Source organism: Tinamus guttatus, unplaced genomic scaffold, assembly GCF_059628265.1.
Source record: "Tinamus guttatus ecotype Peru unplaced genomic scaffold, ASM5962826v1 Tinamus_guttatus_pri_ptg000652l, whole genome shotgun sequence".
Taxonomy (NCBI): Eukaryota; Metazoa; Chordata; class Aves; order Tinamiformes; family Tinamidae; genus Tinamus; species Tinamus guttatus.
This window is the reverse complement of record NW_028289186.1, coordinates 1,478,315-1,492,838: the sequence shown is the minus strand read 5'-3', so window position 1 is coordinate 1,492,838 and position 14,524 is coordinate 1,478,315. Positions and strand designations below refer to the sequence as shown.

Sequence of the window (14,524 nt, the reverse complement as noted above, 5' to 3'; positions counted from 1 at the left end):
ATAGGGAAGTTACAGAGCTTTAGACATCCATTACCATGTTAAAACCCCTCCCTTTTAAGAACAACGTTGATCCTGCAGGTGCAACACAGAAATTAGCCACATTTTTGTGTCCTTATACACAAAGGGGGGAAGAGAAGCTGCAACAACCAAGTCGGACAGGGGAAATCCCTGAGTTCTTTGCATCATTCCTAGGATGTACCTGGTTGTCCATCCAGATCGCTCACCCATTAGATGCTCAACGGTCTGCACGTTTCACCTGGCTACGTGAAGGCTCTTTCCTTTCTCGTTTGGTTGAGGTGACAGGACGTATCTTCTGCATCAGGCCATCATCTTAGCAGGAAGCAATGACGTTTGCAGGACCTGGGAGAGGGGGAGGGAGGTTAAAACCAACAGGAAATGCTCAAATTCTGCAGCTTCTAACCCGCAAAGAATATAAACGAGCAGAAAGTGGAAGGGGACACATGCGTGTTTCCTTCCTCTCCTGTGCTTTCTCCGATCGTTCTTCAAGCACATTCACATGATCCTGTGACTGCAGCCCCAGTCTGGGGACCGGAGCAGGTTCCTGCGGACACGGGATCGCGCCGGAGCATGGGATGCTGCGGCCTGAGGCAGGCTGGGTCTGCAGGAATGGGCCAGGACGAGGTGGAGCTGCTCAAGACAGGAGCTACTCAAGGCAGGAGCAGGTAGGCAGCACTTCGGGGAGCGTATGAAAATCACCAAGCATCACCAAACAAAACAGTGCTTTTTCATGCTTGCAACGGAAACTCAATGGCTACATTTGTTTTTCAAATGTGGCTCCTTTAAAGAAAAAGCTGCTTCTTCCCTTTTTCTAGCCAGAATTTACAATAACACCAAATGTTAGATACTTCCATCTGCAGCCTCGGTTCATGCACCATGGTGAGGGTTTGCAGGCCTCATATTTTCCCTTGGTGCTGTAGTTAACTAAAATAGCAGCGCTGCTCTTGGCAGGTAGGAGTCAATCTGCCCATTCCCTGCTCAGTAGTATGAACCTTGTTGCCCTGTTGCTTTCTGAAATCTCTCTGGCAAAACAGTAGAACAAGTCATTCCTATTTCCCTCGCCTACGGGGCCTGCACCAAAGCCTGTGTCTCTCTAGATGAGACCGTCTTTTAAGGGAGAGGACCAGCTTTTGAGAAACTGAGGGTGGAAACGTTTCTTCCTGACACAGATAAGATCTGTGAAAGAAAGAGATCTTTCTCAGAAAGAAGAGTTTGTGTGTTATAAAACACACAAACTTTATGCCAGAATTCCAGAAATGCGTCTTCTGCGTGAGCATGTATTTCTTGTTTCTGTAGCACATGAAAGTATTTTTCAATAAGTGCCTTTCCATATTCTCTTCTGTTTCAGAAAGTGGTCCATTTCAGAAGGCCAGAGTGAGGGATTCCTCCATCCTAAGGATCCTGTGTCCGCAACAGAGACACCAGATGTGAGTATGAGCAGGGGCAAGCTGATTTCATAAGCAGAGTCAAGGTGAAGATCACAGGCCTCTCTCACCCACTATGACATTATTCTAATATAGCATCCCATTGCAGTAAAGTGCATATGTGATACCATACCCTTTTAAAAGCATATAACAAAATTCTCTCTGTTTTAAGGACTAGACATTTTTTTCCAGCTTGTTTTTCCCTACAGATATACATGCTTTTCTCATAAAATGAAATTTCTCCTTAAATGAAAAGGAAGGTCTTCACGGAAGGGCAGAGGGTTCAACCCACATGTGTGTTTGTCATTGCAAGCCAGTTTTGGAATTTAGCTCTAGTTTGCATTTTCCCACCTCTAACTCTAACATGTCTATTAGAACATGCTATACATGCTATGGATTGGGTTATGTTTTCCTCCTTCCAGGCAGAAGCGTTGTGGGGAAGAACACAGGAGGAACTAATGGACTTATTGATCACACAGCCTATCAGTGGCTGGGAAGGAGTAAACATCCACTCTCTTGGTGAAATTGTTTGTTCTTCTCTAGTTTTTCTAAGAAGTTATCGCATGGAGGTAATCGTTCTTATATTATAACCACATACGCAAGAGATATTTCCACCTCTGGAAAATTCTTTTAGCTTTTATGACTAGTGAGATAAAAACAGCTGGGGGAAATTTGGACTTCACATACTGTCACAACCACGGTCAGATCCCAGTGCTTGATTAAGGCCATAACCTAAGGCCATAACCTTGTCCTGACCCTTCTTTCCGAGAATTAATGCCAATACGTTCAGCTTTTTTCATCACAAGATGAATAGATTTCGTGACCTCTTCTCTGATCAGCAACCACTTTTTCATTGCTTCCCAGATAGGGGAGGAAATCACCTCTTTTTGTTGAAGTATCTTTTCATTCAAGCCATCTCCATGGGTTTTGGGGGATGACTGATCAAAACAACGCATTTGTACTTACTATTATCCCTGATGCTAAAAAATGTCTAGAGTTCAGAAGAGGGTACTGAGATCTAGTTCAATTTTGCCACAGATTCATTTCTGATTATCTGCCTACATATGAATATGAATAAAATCTCCTTATATCACAAGGATGCTGCTATTTGGTTTATCAGTGCTCAAAAATCATTTTGAGAACATTTTAGAGAAGATGGTATAGAATTCCAAGGTTCTGACACCAAGCTTCAGTCAGAACATGACCTACTGCAGAGCAGTCCAGCAGCTAAACACCACATAGTCCTTATTTACCAACCAGCCATTAAAAACTACAGTCTATAAGCACTGTGTGTACATAAAGATGTACTAAATACTGCATCAGGAAAGAGAAGGGGAAGGTGAGGAGCTCTTGAGAGAGATTTATATTCCTTCTATGTTTAATATTTAACATGTTTTGGAAGAAAGATACAATTGATCTTATTTCAACAGGAGATGTGTGAATGCTACATTGTGCTGTTCTCCTTCCACTTGCTGATCCTCTCAGTGGATCACTCAAAGAAGTCATTTGTTTATGAGGTAAAGCACAAGATCCTCTTGTATCTACTGTATTCACGCTGCTATCAAGGGTTCCTAAATATCTCTTTGCATTTTGCAGTAGGGCTCACAGAAGTTGCTCATGCCAACTGTTTTTTTAACACAATTCCCCACCATACCAGGGTCTCCTTCCTCTTGCTGGGATGCGCATGAGAAAGGTAGTGAGTGCAATCAGCAACACATTTGAAATCGCTGGTAAGTCTGTTCTGCACTATGTGGAAGGGGTTTTAATAGTCATAAGGCTGGTCCTCAAGGGCCAGTCCATGTGCATGGAAGAGGAGGGTTATGCAGCCACGTGGATACTCAGGGAAGAAGGGATTTGCCTTCTCTCCCAGTTTCAGCCATGCCTTCCTGGCCTGGGCTCTCTAGCCTGGTCTCCAGCAGCTGTAACTGAGTAGACAATAAGACACAGCTAGATGGAAGGAATTTGAAATCCCAGGTTTTACAGGTGGATGCAATTGCTGCACAGCCTTAAGCGAGCTTTAAAGTTAACTGGAATTCCTCATACACAAGGTAATATAAGTTATATGGTCCCCTTTTTTTCTAATTTTCTACTTAAACAAACAGGAGGCAAATGTAGATGATTGAGATGAATTGCCCCAGGCTCAAAGGCATTTCGCATCACAGATGCCCTTCCTCAAACCCAAGGCTTGTGTATTTCCTCACCCAGGATCCATGATAGAATCTAGACTCATCTGCTGCCAGAATTCAGCTGACTTGGACATGTGGGTTCAGCACCTCCAGCACCAAATTGAGAAGGCAAATGCGAACTGCTCCACCAGTCACAACAGCATCATCTCTTTTCTGGTGAGTCCATGTAGAACAGACATATAGAAAATGGGATGGGAACAGGAAAGGGCATTGAAACGGGCTAAGGCTTTTCAAGGATTGCTACAATCAGGCTAGAACTGAACGCTAGCGTTACTTGAGGATGTTGTAGCTTCATTCTAGGCTAAGGCAAGTCAGCTGCTACATACGTTTTATCACTGAAAATGCACAAGTGCTGCTCCATGCACATGAGAGATTTTAGGAAATTTACTGACATTTTGTTCCCAGCTGTAACTTAAGGAGCATATTGAAATTACACAGTCAAAAAATTCAAGTTTCACCAACAATAAAAGACTTGCTCCTCTGTACATTCTGGGCACAGTTACACAAATTCTTATAAATCATACTGCAACATCCCACAAGATGGCAGGATTACACTGATATTGAAACCACCCAGATACCTGTGCTTTAAAGAATTCCAGAGTACATCACACCTCTGGTTTTATCTCCTTTTGGTCTGTCTCAAAAATAAAAATGAAAAAGGTGCCATGTGATGAGCAGTGGAAGAAAAGGGAGCTGATGAGACACCTGTCCTGTAACACCATTCTGAGGTGGGAAGGAAAACCTATCCAGCACCTGGGAAGGATGCAGTACTTGGCGATGGTGCAAGTTGCCAGTGGCGGTGTTGGGGTAATGTACAATGTGTATTAAAGAGAGAAAATGAATCCCTTCTGCCAATGTGCTCAAACAGCTGCACTCAGAGGAAACAGGGCTATAAGGGACCTCCCATGGTCATCTAGCCCATCCTGTCCTCATCTCACCGCATCTTTCTTAAACATTTCCTTGCAAGTCTGTCTAACTTAGTCTAAAAAAGATTTGATGATGGACATTCCATCCCCTAAGATGTACTATCTGCCTCTGTTCCGCAGAAATCCGAGGAAAGACTGCTGATCCTGTTCCCAGAAGATCTGCTTTTCCTCTCTGTAGATAAGGAGAGGACTACAGTTACGTATGAGGTAACAGGGAATAGAGAAAATGGGCAAGAAAGCAAAGAGCTAAGAGGAGCTGCATCTTGTGAGCAATGGTGGGAGATGAGAAATATCTGAATATTAAGGACTGAAAGGAGAAGTCCAAGGAAAATGGTAAAGCATTGTTTTTCTTTACTTTTTTGAAGGGAAAACTCCCCATAACGGGCATCCAGGCAAAGCATAAACCAGCTGTGCTGGGGGGGCTACAGTTTGAAATTACAGGTAAGACAAATAAGCTGAGAGCAGTGAGGAACTGAGTATGACCCGGTGCTCAGACTTGCGTTAGGATGGGTTATCTTATGAGGTTGTCTTCCTATGAAGGGGATCAGTTGTACATGTAACATACACTAACATATAAATGTGGCTTTTTGCTTCAGATAACATTTCTTGTTCCATCTGGAGCTAGCAGGGAGATGCTCTTTAGGGTCTCACGTTGGTGGATGCCAGGCTTCAATACACGTCCCTGCTTCCCTCCTTGGCTCAACAGTCAACCCAGTCCCTGTTACGTGTCTTTTCTTTCCATGGGAAATCTGAGCATTCTTCAGGTTAAAAGGGAAGGGAAGAAATCCAGAGGCTGGCACTGGGGAGAGGGGATTCCTCTGGCACAAGGCATTAGCCTGGGGCTTGCCTTGCTATGCGCCATGGCACACGTAGCAGGCTCTCCTGCCTCCAAGCTCTTCCCTGATATCTTGCAGGCAGCCTAACAGACCCGATCCTGATCATCTGTTCTACAGCAGAGGATTACGAAAAATGCCTCTTCTACCTCCAGAAGGTATCGGTCAGAGAACTTTACTGCAGAAATTATCTTTTCTCAAGACTGAGACTTTCACAGCCACACATAGATTCATCTAAAATGTATATGCCTCCCATCCAATCCTCTCCTTTTCCACAGAAAACTTACTTAGGCAGGGAGTTTTCTTCAAGCACCTAGTTTTCATTGATTTCAATGCAAACTGCATATTTAAATAAGCAGGACTACTGAGGGGAGGAGACTAGTTGTTAAGGCAGTTTGTCCTATTTCACAAAGCTGGAGAGACACATGATATCACACTACACCTTAAAATACCAGTGATCACACTACAGGCTTCTGATGAGTTCCCTGGATTCTCTCACATCCATGTAAAGTGGAGTTTGCTTCCTTCAAAGCAGGACCTTATCTAGGTGTGAACTTGAAGATTCCACCATTTCCCCTTGGGAAGGGGAATCAGGAATGGAAAAGATGTTGGACTCTGTGTATTTATTAACCAAAATGACCATTCTTTAGTTGAGCAGGGCTATGTTTACCCGGCATATAAAATTCTTGGCAGAATGAGTACGCTCACATGCTGAACATGTGTTCCAGGTGGAGGAAAACCTGGATACTCCGACTCTTCCACCACCACCTGCCATCCCTAAGAAATCCCGGCGATATCCAAAGTAGCTCATTAGCTTGGAGCGACAACAAGAAGGGTATGGCAGATATGTCACCAGCACACAGTGAAAGAGCTACAAGAATGAGGCCCTTACCAGCAAGCAAGGATGGACCAACTATTCCCATGTGCTGAATGGGCTGTTGCAATTGATGCAGAATCTTGCAATTTTGACCTCAGCTGTACAAACACCTTATAGACAAGTTTTTCCCAATTTTCCTACTATATTTATTACCTGATTCTTCTCAGAAACATTGTAAAACACTGTGTAAATACTATGAATAAAACACTTCAGCCTGAACCTAAGCAACGTTCATGTTTAAGGACTTTCTAGATTGCTTCAGGTAGCTGTGTTGGTTCATAAATACAGGGTTTGGGGAGCCAATCTCTTTCTCTGAAGCTGCAGGGACAGTACAGTTCTTAACTGTGAATAACCCCTTTTCTACAGCTTTTCTTCCCAGCCCAAACCAAGGGCAAAAGTTAATCCTGGAAGTTTTCACACTCAAAACTTTTTCCTGGTATTCTCTTTGCTGTCCTTCACCTGCTAAGAAAACAACACAAACAGTTTCAGCTTGGAAGTCGAACTGCAGGAATATAAATCCGTATTTAGGAGGCCAAGGCTACAAGTGATACCATGTTCACCTAGCATCATGAAATTAATACACTTCATGAAGAGGAAACTTCTGAATTTGGTCCTAGCTTTTGCACCAGAGCATTAGAACCTCCCAGAACGCAGGGCAATCCAGCTTCTCTGGGTTTAAGGTTGTTGTTTTAATTCTCAATTTTCAATTCTGGCAACCGCTTCTCTTTTTACAGGAACAAGTGAGGGAGCCACAGGCACAGCCAAATGAGGTCAGGTTCTAAGAAATCACAAACTTTGCTCTATTGTAGGCTCTTAAATCTCCCACTGGTGTCACGCGTCGTGACCCTGCCGTTCCAAACAGTCTGAAAACTCGGGTGTTAAAACAGTTGGCTCCTAAGACATCAACTACCCAGCTTGGAGACTCCCTCCCACCCCCGAGCAGCTTGTGATGCGGTGTCAGATAGAAGGGAGAGGAGGATGACAAAAATATATTTTCCAGCACAAAAGGGACTTTTTCCATATGCGTGGCATGAACAGAATTGTTCCAAAAAATGTCTCAGTTAAGAGAAGCCCAGCTGCTGCACAGCTGGAACGGCTCAGGACTCACCCCACAAGCAGGCAACGTTGCATGGGCTCCGCATCCGTATCCTCACGTCCTGGGTGGATTTAATGGTGTCAAGGGGCAGCAACAAGGTTGCTGGCAAGGGAAAATGCTCTCCAGGCTGGCAGGATAAAATACATTTACTCAGTGGCAATAAGCCTTTAACCAGCACTGGCTGCCTAAGAACTTGTTTTGCAATTAGATCCTTCAATCCATGAGACTACTCAGAAACAAGATTAAATACAAGTGCTAGATAACTCCGGAGCAAGCAAGGGCTAATTGTCATCAACTGTGAGATTGCTGTAATAGAATGCATTTCTCCTGCACCAGCATGTTCCGTAAAAAGTTGCTTTTTTTTTTCTTGTTAGCAAATGCAAAAAAATACCGTTTAAAGATGTCGTGTTTTATCTTTTGAAAGGGAATTCGAGCAAAAAAAAAAATATATTGCTATAGGCATTTCATTGGATGTTATTAAGGGAAAAAAAAAACTTTTAGGCATATACAGAGATCAAGCTCAAGTTAAATCAGAACTTGAAAATAGCATAAACTCTCAGATTTGAGCTGAAAGTTGAGCCACAATCTGATTCAGATGTTGCAGAAATGATGGGGCTCCACACTACAGTCGTTTCTGAGTGGAAACTGAAGCATAAAGTTTGTTTGTTTAGCAGCTCCCTGTTCTGAGCTGAGAGCTTTCATGTTCTTTGCCACGAAATACAGCTCTTTTGTTGAAAATCTCCAAGACTCAAGTGATTCACATGGGGTTTTTCCCACTAAATCTGAGCTTTGAGACAAGAAGCTGATTGCTTTTCCCATCAACAAGCAGACCCGAGTCAGGTGGGGAGGTAAGTCAGAAGCAGAGCTGCTCTTCAAGGTAGGCACATAGAAACCCAAGAGGCCACTGTGCAAATTTCCCATGAATAATCTGGCTCTGATCAATGTGTTTCAATATTAACTGGCAGAATTGTCAACTATTCAACACCCGGAGCCACAAGGCCTTGCATATCTCACCCAGCTCTCTGATAAATAGACTTCCATTAGACACACGAGTCTTTCATCCCTCACACAGGAACTTCTGGTAAAATTTTCTGCCCAAAATGTTGCTGCTTCTCTGCCATTCACAGGAACGGAAAATATTATCAGCCACCATTTCCTGCTATTTTGATATTGGGTAGCTGAAGAGCAGCAGCAAGAAAATTTTAAACCACTTGCTTAAAAGGAGAAAAAGTGCAAGTAGACCCGGCTAAATGGTAAAAGACTTTGTAAGAAAAGGGAAATGAATGGGGAAAGTAAAACTCAACTGTGCTCAAGAACACTGGGAAAACACAAAGAATAAGATCTTTCCAGAACGAGACCTCCAAACCTTTGCTTAAATGCACAAAATTCAAATCTCAAGTTTATTTTCCCTTCACAAAAGGCCACAGTAAGAAATCTTGTTGAAAAACACAGTTTGTAAAAAACATGGTCCATCCAGAATAAATACAGCCAATATAGAAGGGGCAGTAAGAACAACTTTAATGAAAAGTTATTTAGACTCCTGAGCATATTAAATCCCACAGTGTAACCACTTACAAGGCAGATCCAGCCTTGTACTTTAAATCCAATTATCCTGTTAAATCCAATCTCTTTCACTTTCTTTGGATGAACCTCAGTTAAGAACTTGTGCGTGTCTCAAAGCAGCGTGAAAAACCTCTCTCCTTTCAAGTGGATTTCACATAGGCATAACTACAGGAAAGATTATCAGCAACACAAGAATTAACAGTATTATGATCAGAAAAGGAAAGAATACATTACCATTACAAGGTCTCACAACATCACAACTTCCTTTTGAGGTGTAGTAGTAGTTTTGCATGGAGGGGGAAGCTATGGCATAAGGATTTTGCTTGCACTAAATCAGCAGCCTAAAGATTAAACTAAGACTCTGTAGGAATGCATTACAGTGGGTAAGGCTGATTCATGGCACTTCATTTTTTCTTGAAGCTAGGTGAAATAATTGTAAGATTCAATAAAACACCACCAAAAATAAATAAATAAATATAAGTGTCTCCAAAGAGAGACACTAAGAGGTCTAGAAATCACAGCCTATGAGGAAGGATAAGAGCCTGCAGAGACCAAGGAGAGATGGTAGTTTTAAAGTACTTATAAAGATGCTATAGAATAAAACGAAGTGAGTTCTTCTCCTGATCATGATAGACAATATAAGCATTAAGTATCTCAATTTCTCTCCTTCTTTGATAAATAACTTTATCAGACACTGGATTGGGTTGTCTAAAGAAGCCAATGAGTCATCCCGATGGAAGTCTGATGGGCAGATGGATGTGTGGTCTAGCTGAGCCTCCCTTGCAGCAGACGAGCTGCGTGACCAGCTCTACCCTGTCCCACTTTGTAGGAGAGTCTGTTGTTTTACAACACACATTTGTGCATGCAATGCCTTCTGCTTCACATCACTCTTAATTGGACACACACATAATGAAAATAGCATGTCATTCAGACTTGGAGTAACTCCCTTTGAGTATTTAATAAGGCAATTAGTACAAGTTTGATATGATTGCTAGGCACAATGTCTTCTTCCCTTCATAGATGATTGGTAGGTTCACATGTTGGGGCTATGGACATACCCCATGAAAGCTGCGAGTGTCCTGTCTGTACTGTCATATTTTCTGTAGCATTGAAGTGATTGGTGGTAGCACTCTGGGGTTCCAGAAGTGCCACAGAGACTTGTGCAGAAGTTGCTATGGGCAATATCAGAGCAAGAGTCCTTACTCCCAAACCACATTGAAACCCATCAATGGAAAAAGAAGGAAACTTGCATTAATGTCGCTGAACTGCATGTCACCCTGAGTTTGTTCTTCCTCTGTTTCTAACTGGTTGGTTTGTTGAGAAGAAACAAAGCAAAAGTCCCCAAAGACTCATTCCTTAGTGCTCTGTATATAAGGATGCCTTATGCTCTCAGCCCCTGACTCCTCCTTCCTTTTGGAAAGCTGAGTTCAGCTCTCCCTCTTTGCAGCACTTTGCAATTCTGTTTTCACTGCAGGCTCTGAGGGTAAAAATAGCAAGGCTTTTCTTCAAGGGTTTTGTATCCATGTTCTTCCTCTGGGAACTGGCAGCTGTAAGAGTCTTCTTTATGATGTGAGCTATGCGAGAGCCTAGGTAAGTTATATTCTAGACCTGCAGCGAGAACAAACAGAAACGCAAAGCACATATAAGAGGTCTTCACAGATGCCAACTAGCTGCCCATTCCCCTTAGCAACACAGCTTCTACCTGAGCAAGAAGCAAAAACACAGGCGGGCACTGCATTAGTGAAACCAAGCAACCAACCCCAAGTTACAGAGTAAATTTATTCCATTCTGAGTCTGGATCAAGGAGGACAGACCCTCTTCCCTGTAAAACAGCAAAGAAGTCCACAAAAATACACTTACTGTCAGCTACGTGGTGTTTTTCTCTTTTCAGCGACCATAGGCAGAAGTGCAAGAAGAGGGTCAACTGGATGAGCACAGACACAGCTACCGCAGTAAGAATGGCCAGAGTCGTGGTGTACAAAGACTCACTTATGTTAAGAACTGCAATTAAATACATTTAATAAAGTTATTTCCCCAGATATTTGTTTAGGGACATACAGTGTTTCCAAGTCAGTTTGGAGATATTCCCTATCTGTGGAAAATTATTAGCCAGGGGAAAGTTTCAGCCAACATTTGTAAAGGAATTGGATAACTAAGTTACCTTTTTTCCTGAGAAAATCTAGCAAAGCAGCAACACGGAAAACTCAGATAATTTGCCAAGAAAGTGTGCTCTAGTCAAGGACAATTGCTGGGCATTTCTGCCACTATTTCTGGCAATGTTTTAATGGTGTAATCTTGCCTTGGTCAATGATGGTACATCCACTAATAGTGCAAGAAGCATAACAGTTACTTTCAAAGCAAATATTCATGATAGTGAACTCTGGATGATAACTATACAAGTTTCCAGCTGCAGAAATGTAGAGAAAAAGGAGAGATCTAGACAAACGAATCGCTGTGGAGAGGTACCTTGCATCAAATCTTTTACAGGGAAACCACATACAACGTTATGGGTACGGTTGCCTGGCTTGATTGTTAGAAATCCAGAGCTTTCACAGCTAAAAGAAGAAAAAGAGTCACATTTAGATCATTCCTGTTTGCTCCTTTCTTCCTCTCACACCTTTCCCTTGGCTTCCCTTCTTCCTTTCCCCCTTTATCTTCCCAGTTTGTTTCCTTTTTTTCCTTTTGGAAGCATAGGCCAAAATATGGATGCTCCCCAATAAGATAACACTAGATAGTTTAGGTGCACTTTTCTCAGCCTCTCTGTTTCAAGTGATATCCATGCGAGGAATAATTTTACATCAGTTTGTGATGGACCTGAAAGCAGGCTGAACACATAACAGGGTTTGGTTTTGTTTTGGAAACCCATTATGAATAAAGCCAAAGTTGAAATAAATATTGTATACTGCTGAATTAAATTTAATCAATCAATAATCACTTTTTCCAATTTAAATATTAATCATTTGAGAATTTTATCATGCATATTTCAAAAAAAAAAAATTGATGAATACATACTCAGTCCAGCTACGGCACCAGCTATTCTTGACATTAGAATATGTTCCTGCCTTGCATGGTTCACACTTGAATGTGAAGTCTATACTGCCTGTAAGAAAAGAGAACATGAATATGAATTATTAGAGTATTATCAGTGTCCTTACTGAATGGAAAGATAGGAATACTACAGATAAGAATATGATGAGAATATGATTCTTTCTGAATTAGGAATCCGCCTCCTGAATAAATATATAAACAGTTCTTGCTGCCTTTTCATTTTGGGACATACATAAGTTGGCCCCTTATGAAAAAGGTACAGAATAATCTGATAGCAAAGGGCGTAAACTTAAGAGCCACCAAAAGCAGTAGATTTGTCAGTAAAAGTCAATATGAAGAAAAGCAATTTTTTTAAACAGTATGAAGAAAAGCAATTCCAAAAGCCTAAGCAAATAAAAATAATAATAAAAATAAATACATATATATATACACACATATACACCGAACTCCACCCGAAAGAGTTATTTCTATTTTAGTTACCAAGCTTAACCAGCTCCTCTCCCTCTGCACATTCAGGCAGTTTTTTGCAGTAGAGACATGATCTATCAGCACAGCTGTATCCTGGATGGCATTTGCAGTCTTCGTCCTCCGTGCCTACACATTTGTAGGCACATTTGTGGCTGCCTTCTGTCAAGAGGAAAGAGAAGTTAGAATTGCAGAACCGAGAAACTGAATCTCATTTAACCATTAGTCTCACTGGTTGGCGCTGGTGAAATAGCTTGTTACTGTGCTAAAGAATCACCAGAACAGCCCAGGCATCCTGAGGAAAACCTAGAGGATTTGAATTCAACACTACTCAATTTAACATCATGAGGACGTGAGCACTGCATGACTAACCTCTGTCTTACCTGGAATACCCGTACATGCAGAGATGAACAGAGGTAAGGTTGGATTTACTGGAACTCAGGTACCCAGGCTATGGGGCGAGGGCATCGCTGCCAATGACCCGAGGAAGCATTGAACATCAAGCCAGCTCTCAGGACACCAAAAGAGCTTTTCTCATTTAGGGTCAGCCCTGGTCTTCTGACTGATGCCCAAAGGATGCTTCTCCTGACAACAGCAGTTGCTTCCTAAATTCTGTTGCCAGAATTGGGCTGAAATCCAAGGCATCAAACTGATATCTTTTCTACCCTTTGTCGCTAGAAGAATTCAATTATGAACCTTCCTTGGACTCCAAAAACATTAACATTAGCTCTGAGAGGCTCCTGAGCTCATGACAGCAAAGGATTGATCATATCTACTGATGCTGTAGGAAAAAATCAAGTAATTAATCTGTTGCTTGGGACCAGTTTACTGTCCAACCAAAAAAATCTTGTGACCTTAAAGGAAATAAATTCATAGGGAAATACCGGCTAGCACCAGTTTATTTCATTTGTTTAGTTAAGAAATGTACAGAGCTGATGGGAAACTTCCCATATCTTCCTCTTATCAAGATTGGCTTTCTGTGACCTTCTATTAGTGACCTTCAAAGTTTAATGAAACCTGGCAGCCAAGGAGGAAAGGTTTGAGGATGTTCCTCTCCTTGTAACAACTGGGGATCTCCTGCTGGAGTCGATCCCACTGAGGAAAGACTTTCTCACCTCGTGTTGGATGACTATCTCAGTAGGCAGAGGTTTCCACACCATCACAGGCAGGTAATAAGCAGAAGGGAGGAACCTTTCAGTCTATTTTAGCATTGGTGACAGACAGGCACTGGATTGCAAGATGCAGATCACACAATTCCCCAGCCACTAAGCACAAATAAGTGATGCCTCCCCTTAATCTACACACTGCTTTCCATGCCATAGATCCCTGTCCTGCTCTGAAGAGATCCCGGTCAGGGACTACAGAGACATTCACCCTACAAAGCTGATTCAGCCTCTAGCTTTCTTCATGATCACCACCAACTTCTACACTTTATTTCTCAATGTGAACAGGAAAAAATGCAGCTTCTGAACAAAAAACCCCCAGTGCTTGTTGAGGCCATTGACTAAGGATGGCTCAACTGGGATTTAATGGATGGAGTATGGGAGAACTCCATTGTTCTTCACCTACTCGTTGCTCAGTCCCTCAAACGAAAACTTTTTGCCCATGTGAGCAAGGCCAGCCCTCAGAAACCTCCATTCCCCTCCTCACAACAGGATAACCAGTAGAGTCACACAAAAAAATGCAAAATATGAGTCTATTCTGGGACTTAGAGGTGCCTTCTGAAATAAGATACAGGAGATAAGTCCTGCACTTTTGTTCTGCATTTACAGTTACTCAAAATACACCGACATTTACATACACACACCCCATTCCCCATATTTATTTACTGTGATTGACATAAATGAACCCTGACAATAAAGGAAAAAAAAAAAAAAAAAAAAAAACACAAGACAGACATTTCAATCCCTTACCAGGACCTGGCTGGCATTTGAGGCAGCATTTCTTTTCCTCCCTGCTGATGGACCTCAGCTCACCCTGCGGGCACGGTGTTGCCAGAGCTTGCTCTGCCAATGGCCATAGACACACCATGACCAGCAGGCAAGCCTGGGTCTTGAGGAGACCAACTTCACCGGCTTCTTCAATCAT

The 14,524-nt window shown here is 42.2% G+C and overlaps 2 protein-coding genes across 2 annotated transcripts; one reads left to right on the top strand and one right to left on the bottom strand.

The window, feature by feature from the left end:
- The first annotated feature begins 588 nt into the window (after positions 1 to 588).
- On the top strand, positions 589 to 6,234 carry LOC148592020 (putative pleckstrin homology domain-containing family N member 1). Its single transcript, XM_088536139.1, has 11 exons — positions 589 to 683; positions 1,367 to 1,445; positions 1,865 to 2,011; positions 2,873 to 2,959; positions 3,100 to 3,172; positions 3,648 to 3,784; positions 4,289 to 4,435; positions 4,675 to 4,761; positions 4,920 to 4,995; positions 5,469 to 5,545; positions 6,116 to 6,234. Exons 1-11 carry the CDS (start codon positions 589 to 591, stop codon positions 6,191 to 6,193), a joined length of 1,083 nt encoding a protein of 360 aa, XP_088392265.1. The 3' UTR covers positions 6,194 to 6,234.
- Positions 6,235 to 10,388: 4,154 nt separating this feature from the next.
- Positions 10,389 to 14,524, bottom strand: TNFRSF18 (TNF receptor superfamily member 18). Its single transcript, XM_088536140.1, has 6 exons — positions 14,350 to 14,524; positions 12,452 to 12,595; positions 11,936 to 12,023; positions 11,390 to 11,478; positions 10,784 to 10,924; positions 10,389 to 10,531 (listed from the first exon to the last, which is right to left on the bottom strand). Exons 1-6 carry the CDS (start codon positions 14,522 to 14,524, stop codon positions 10,389 to 10,391), a joined length of 780 nt encoding a protein of 259 aa, XP_088392266.1.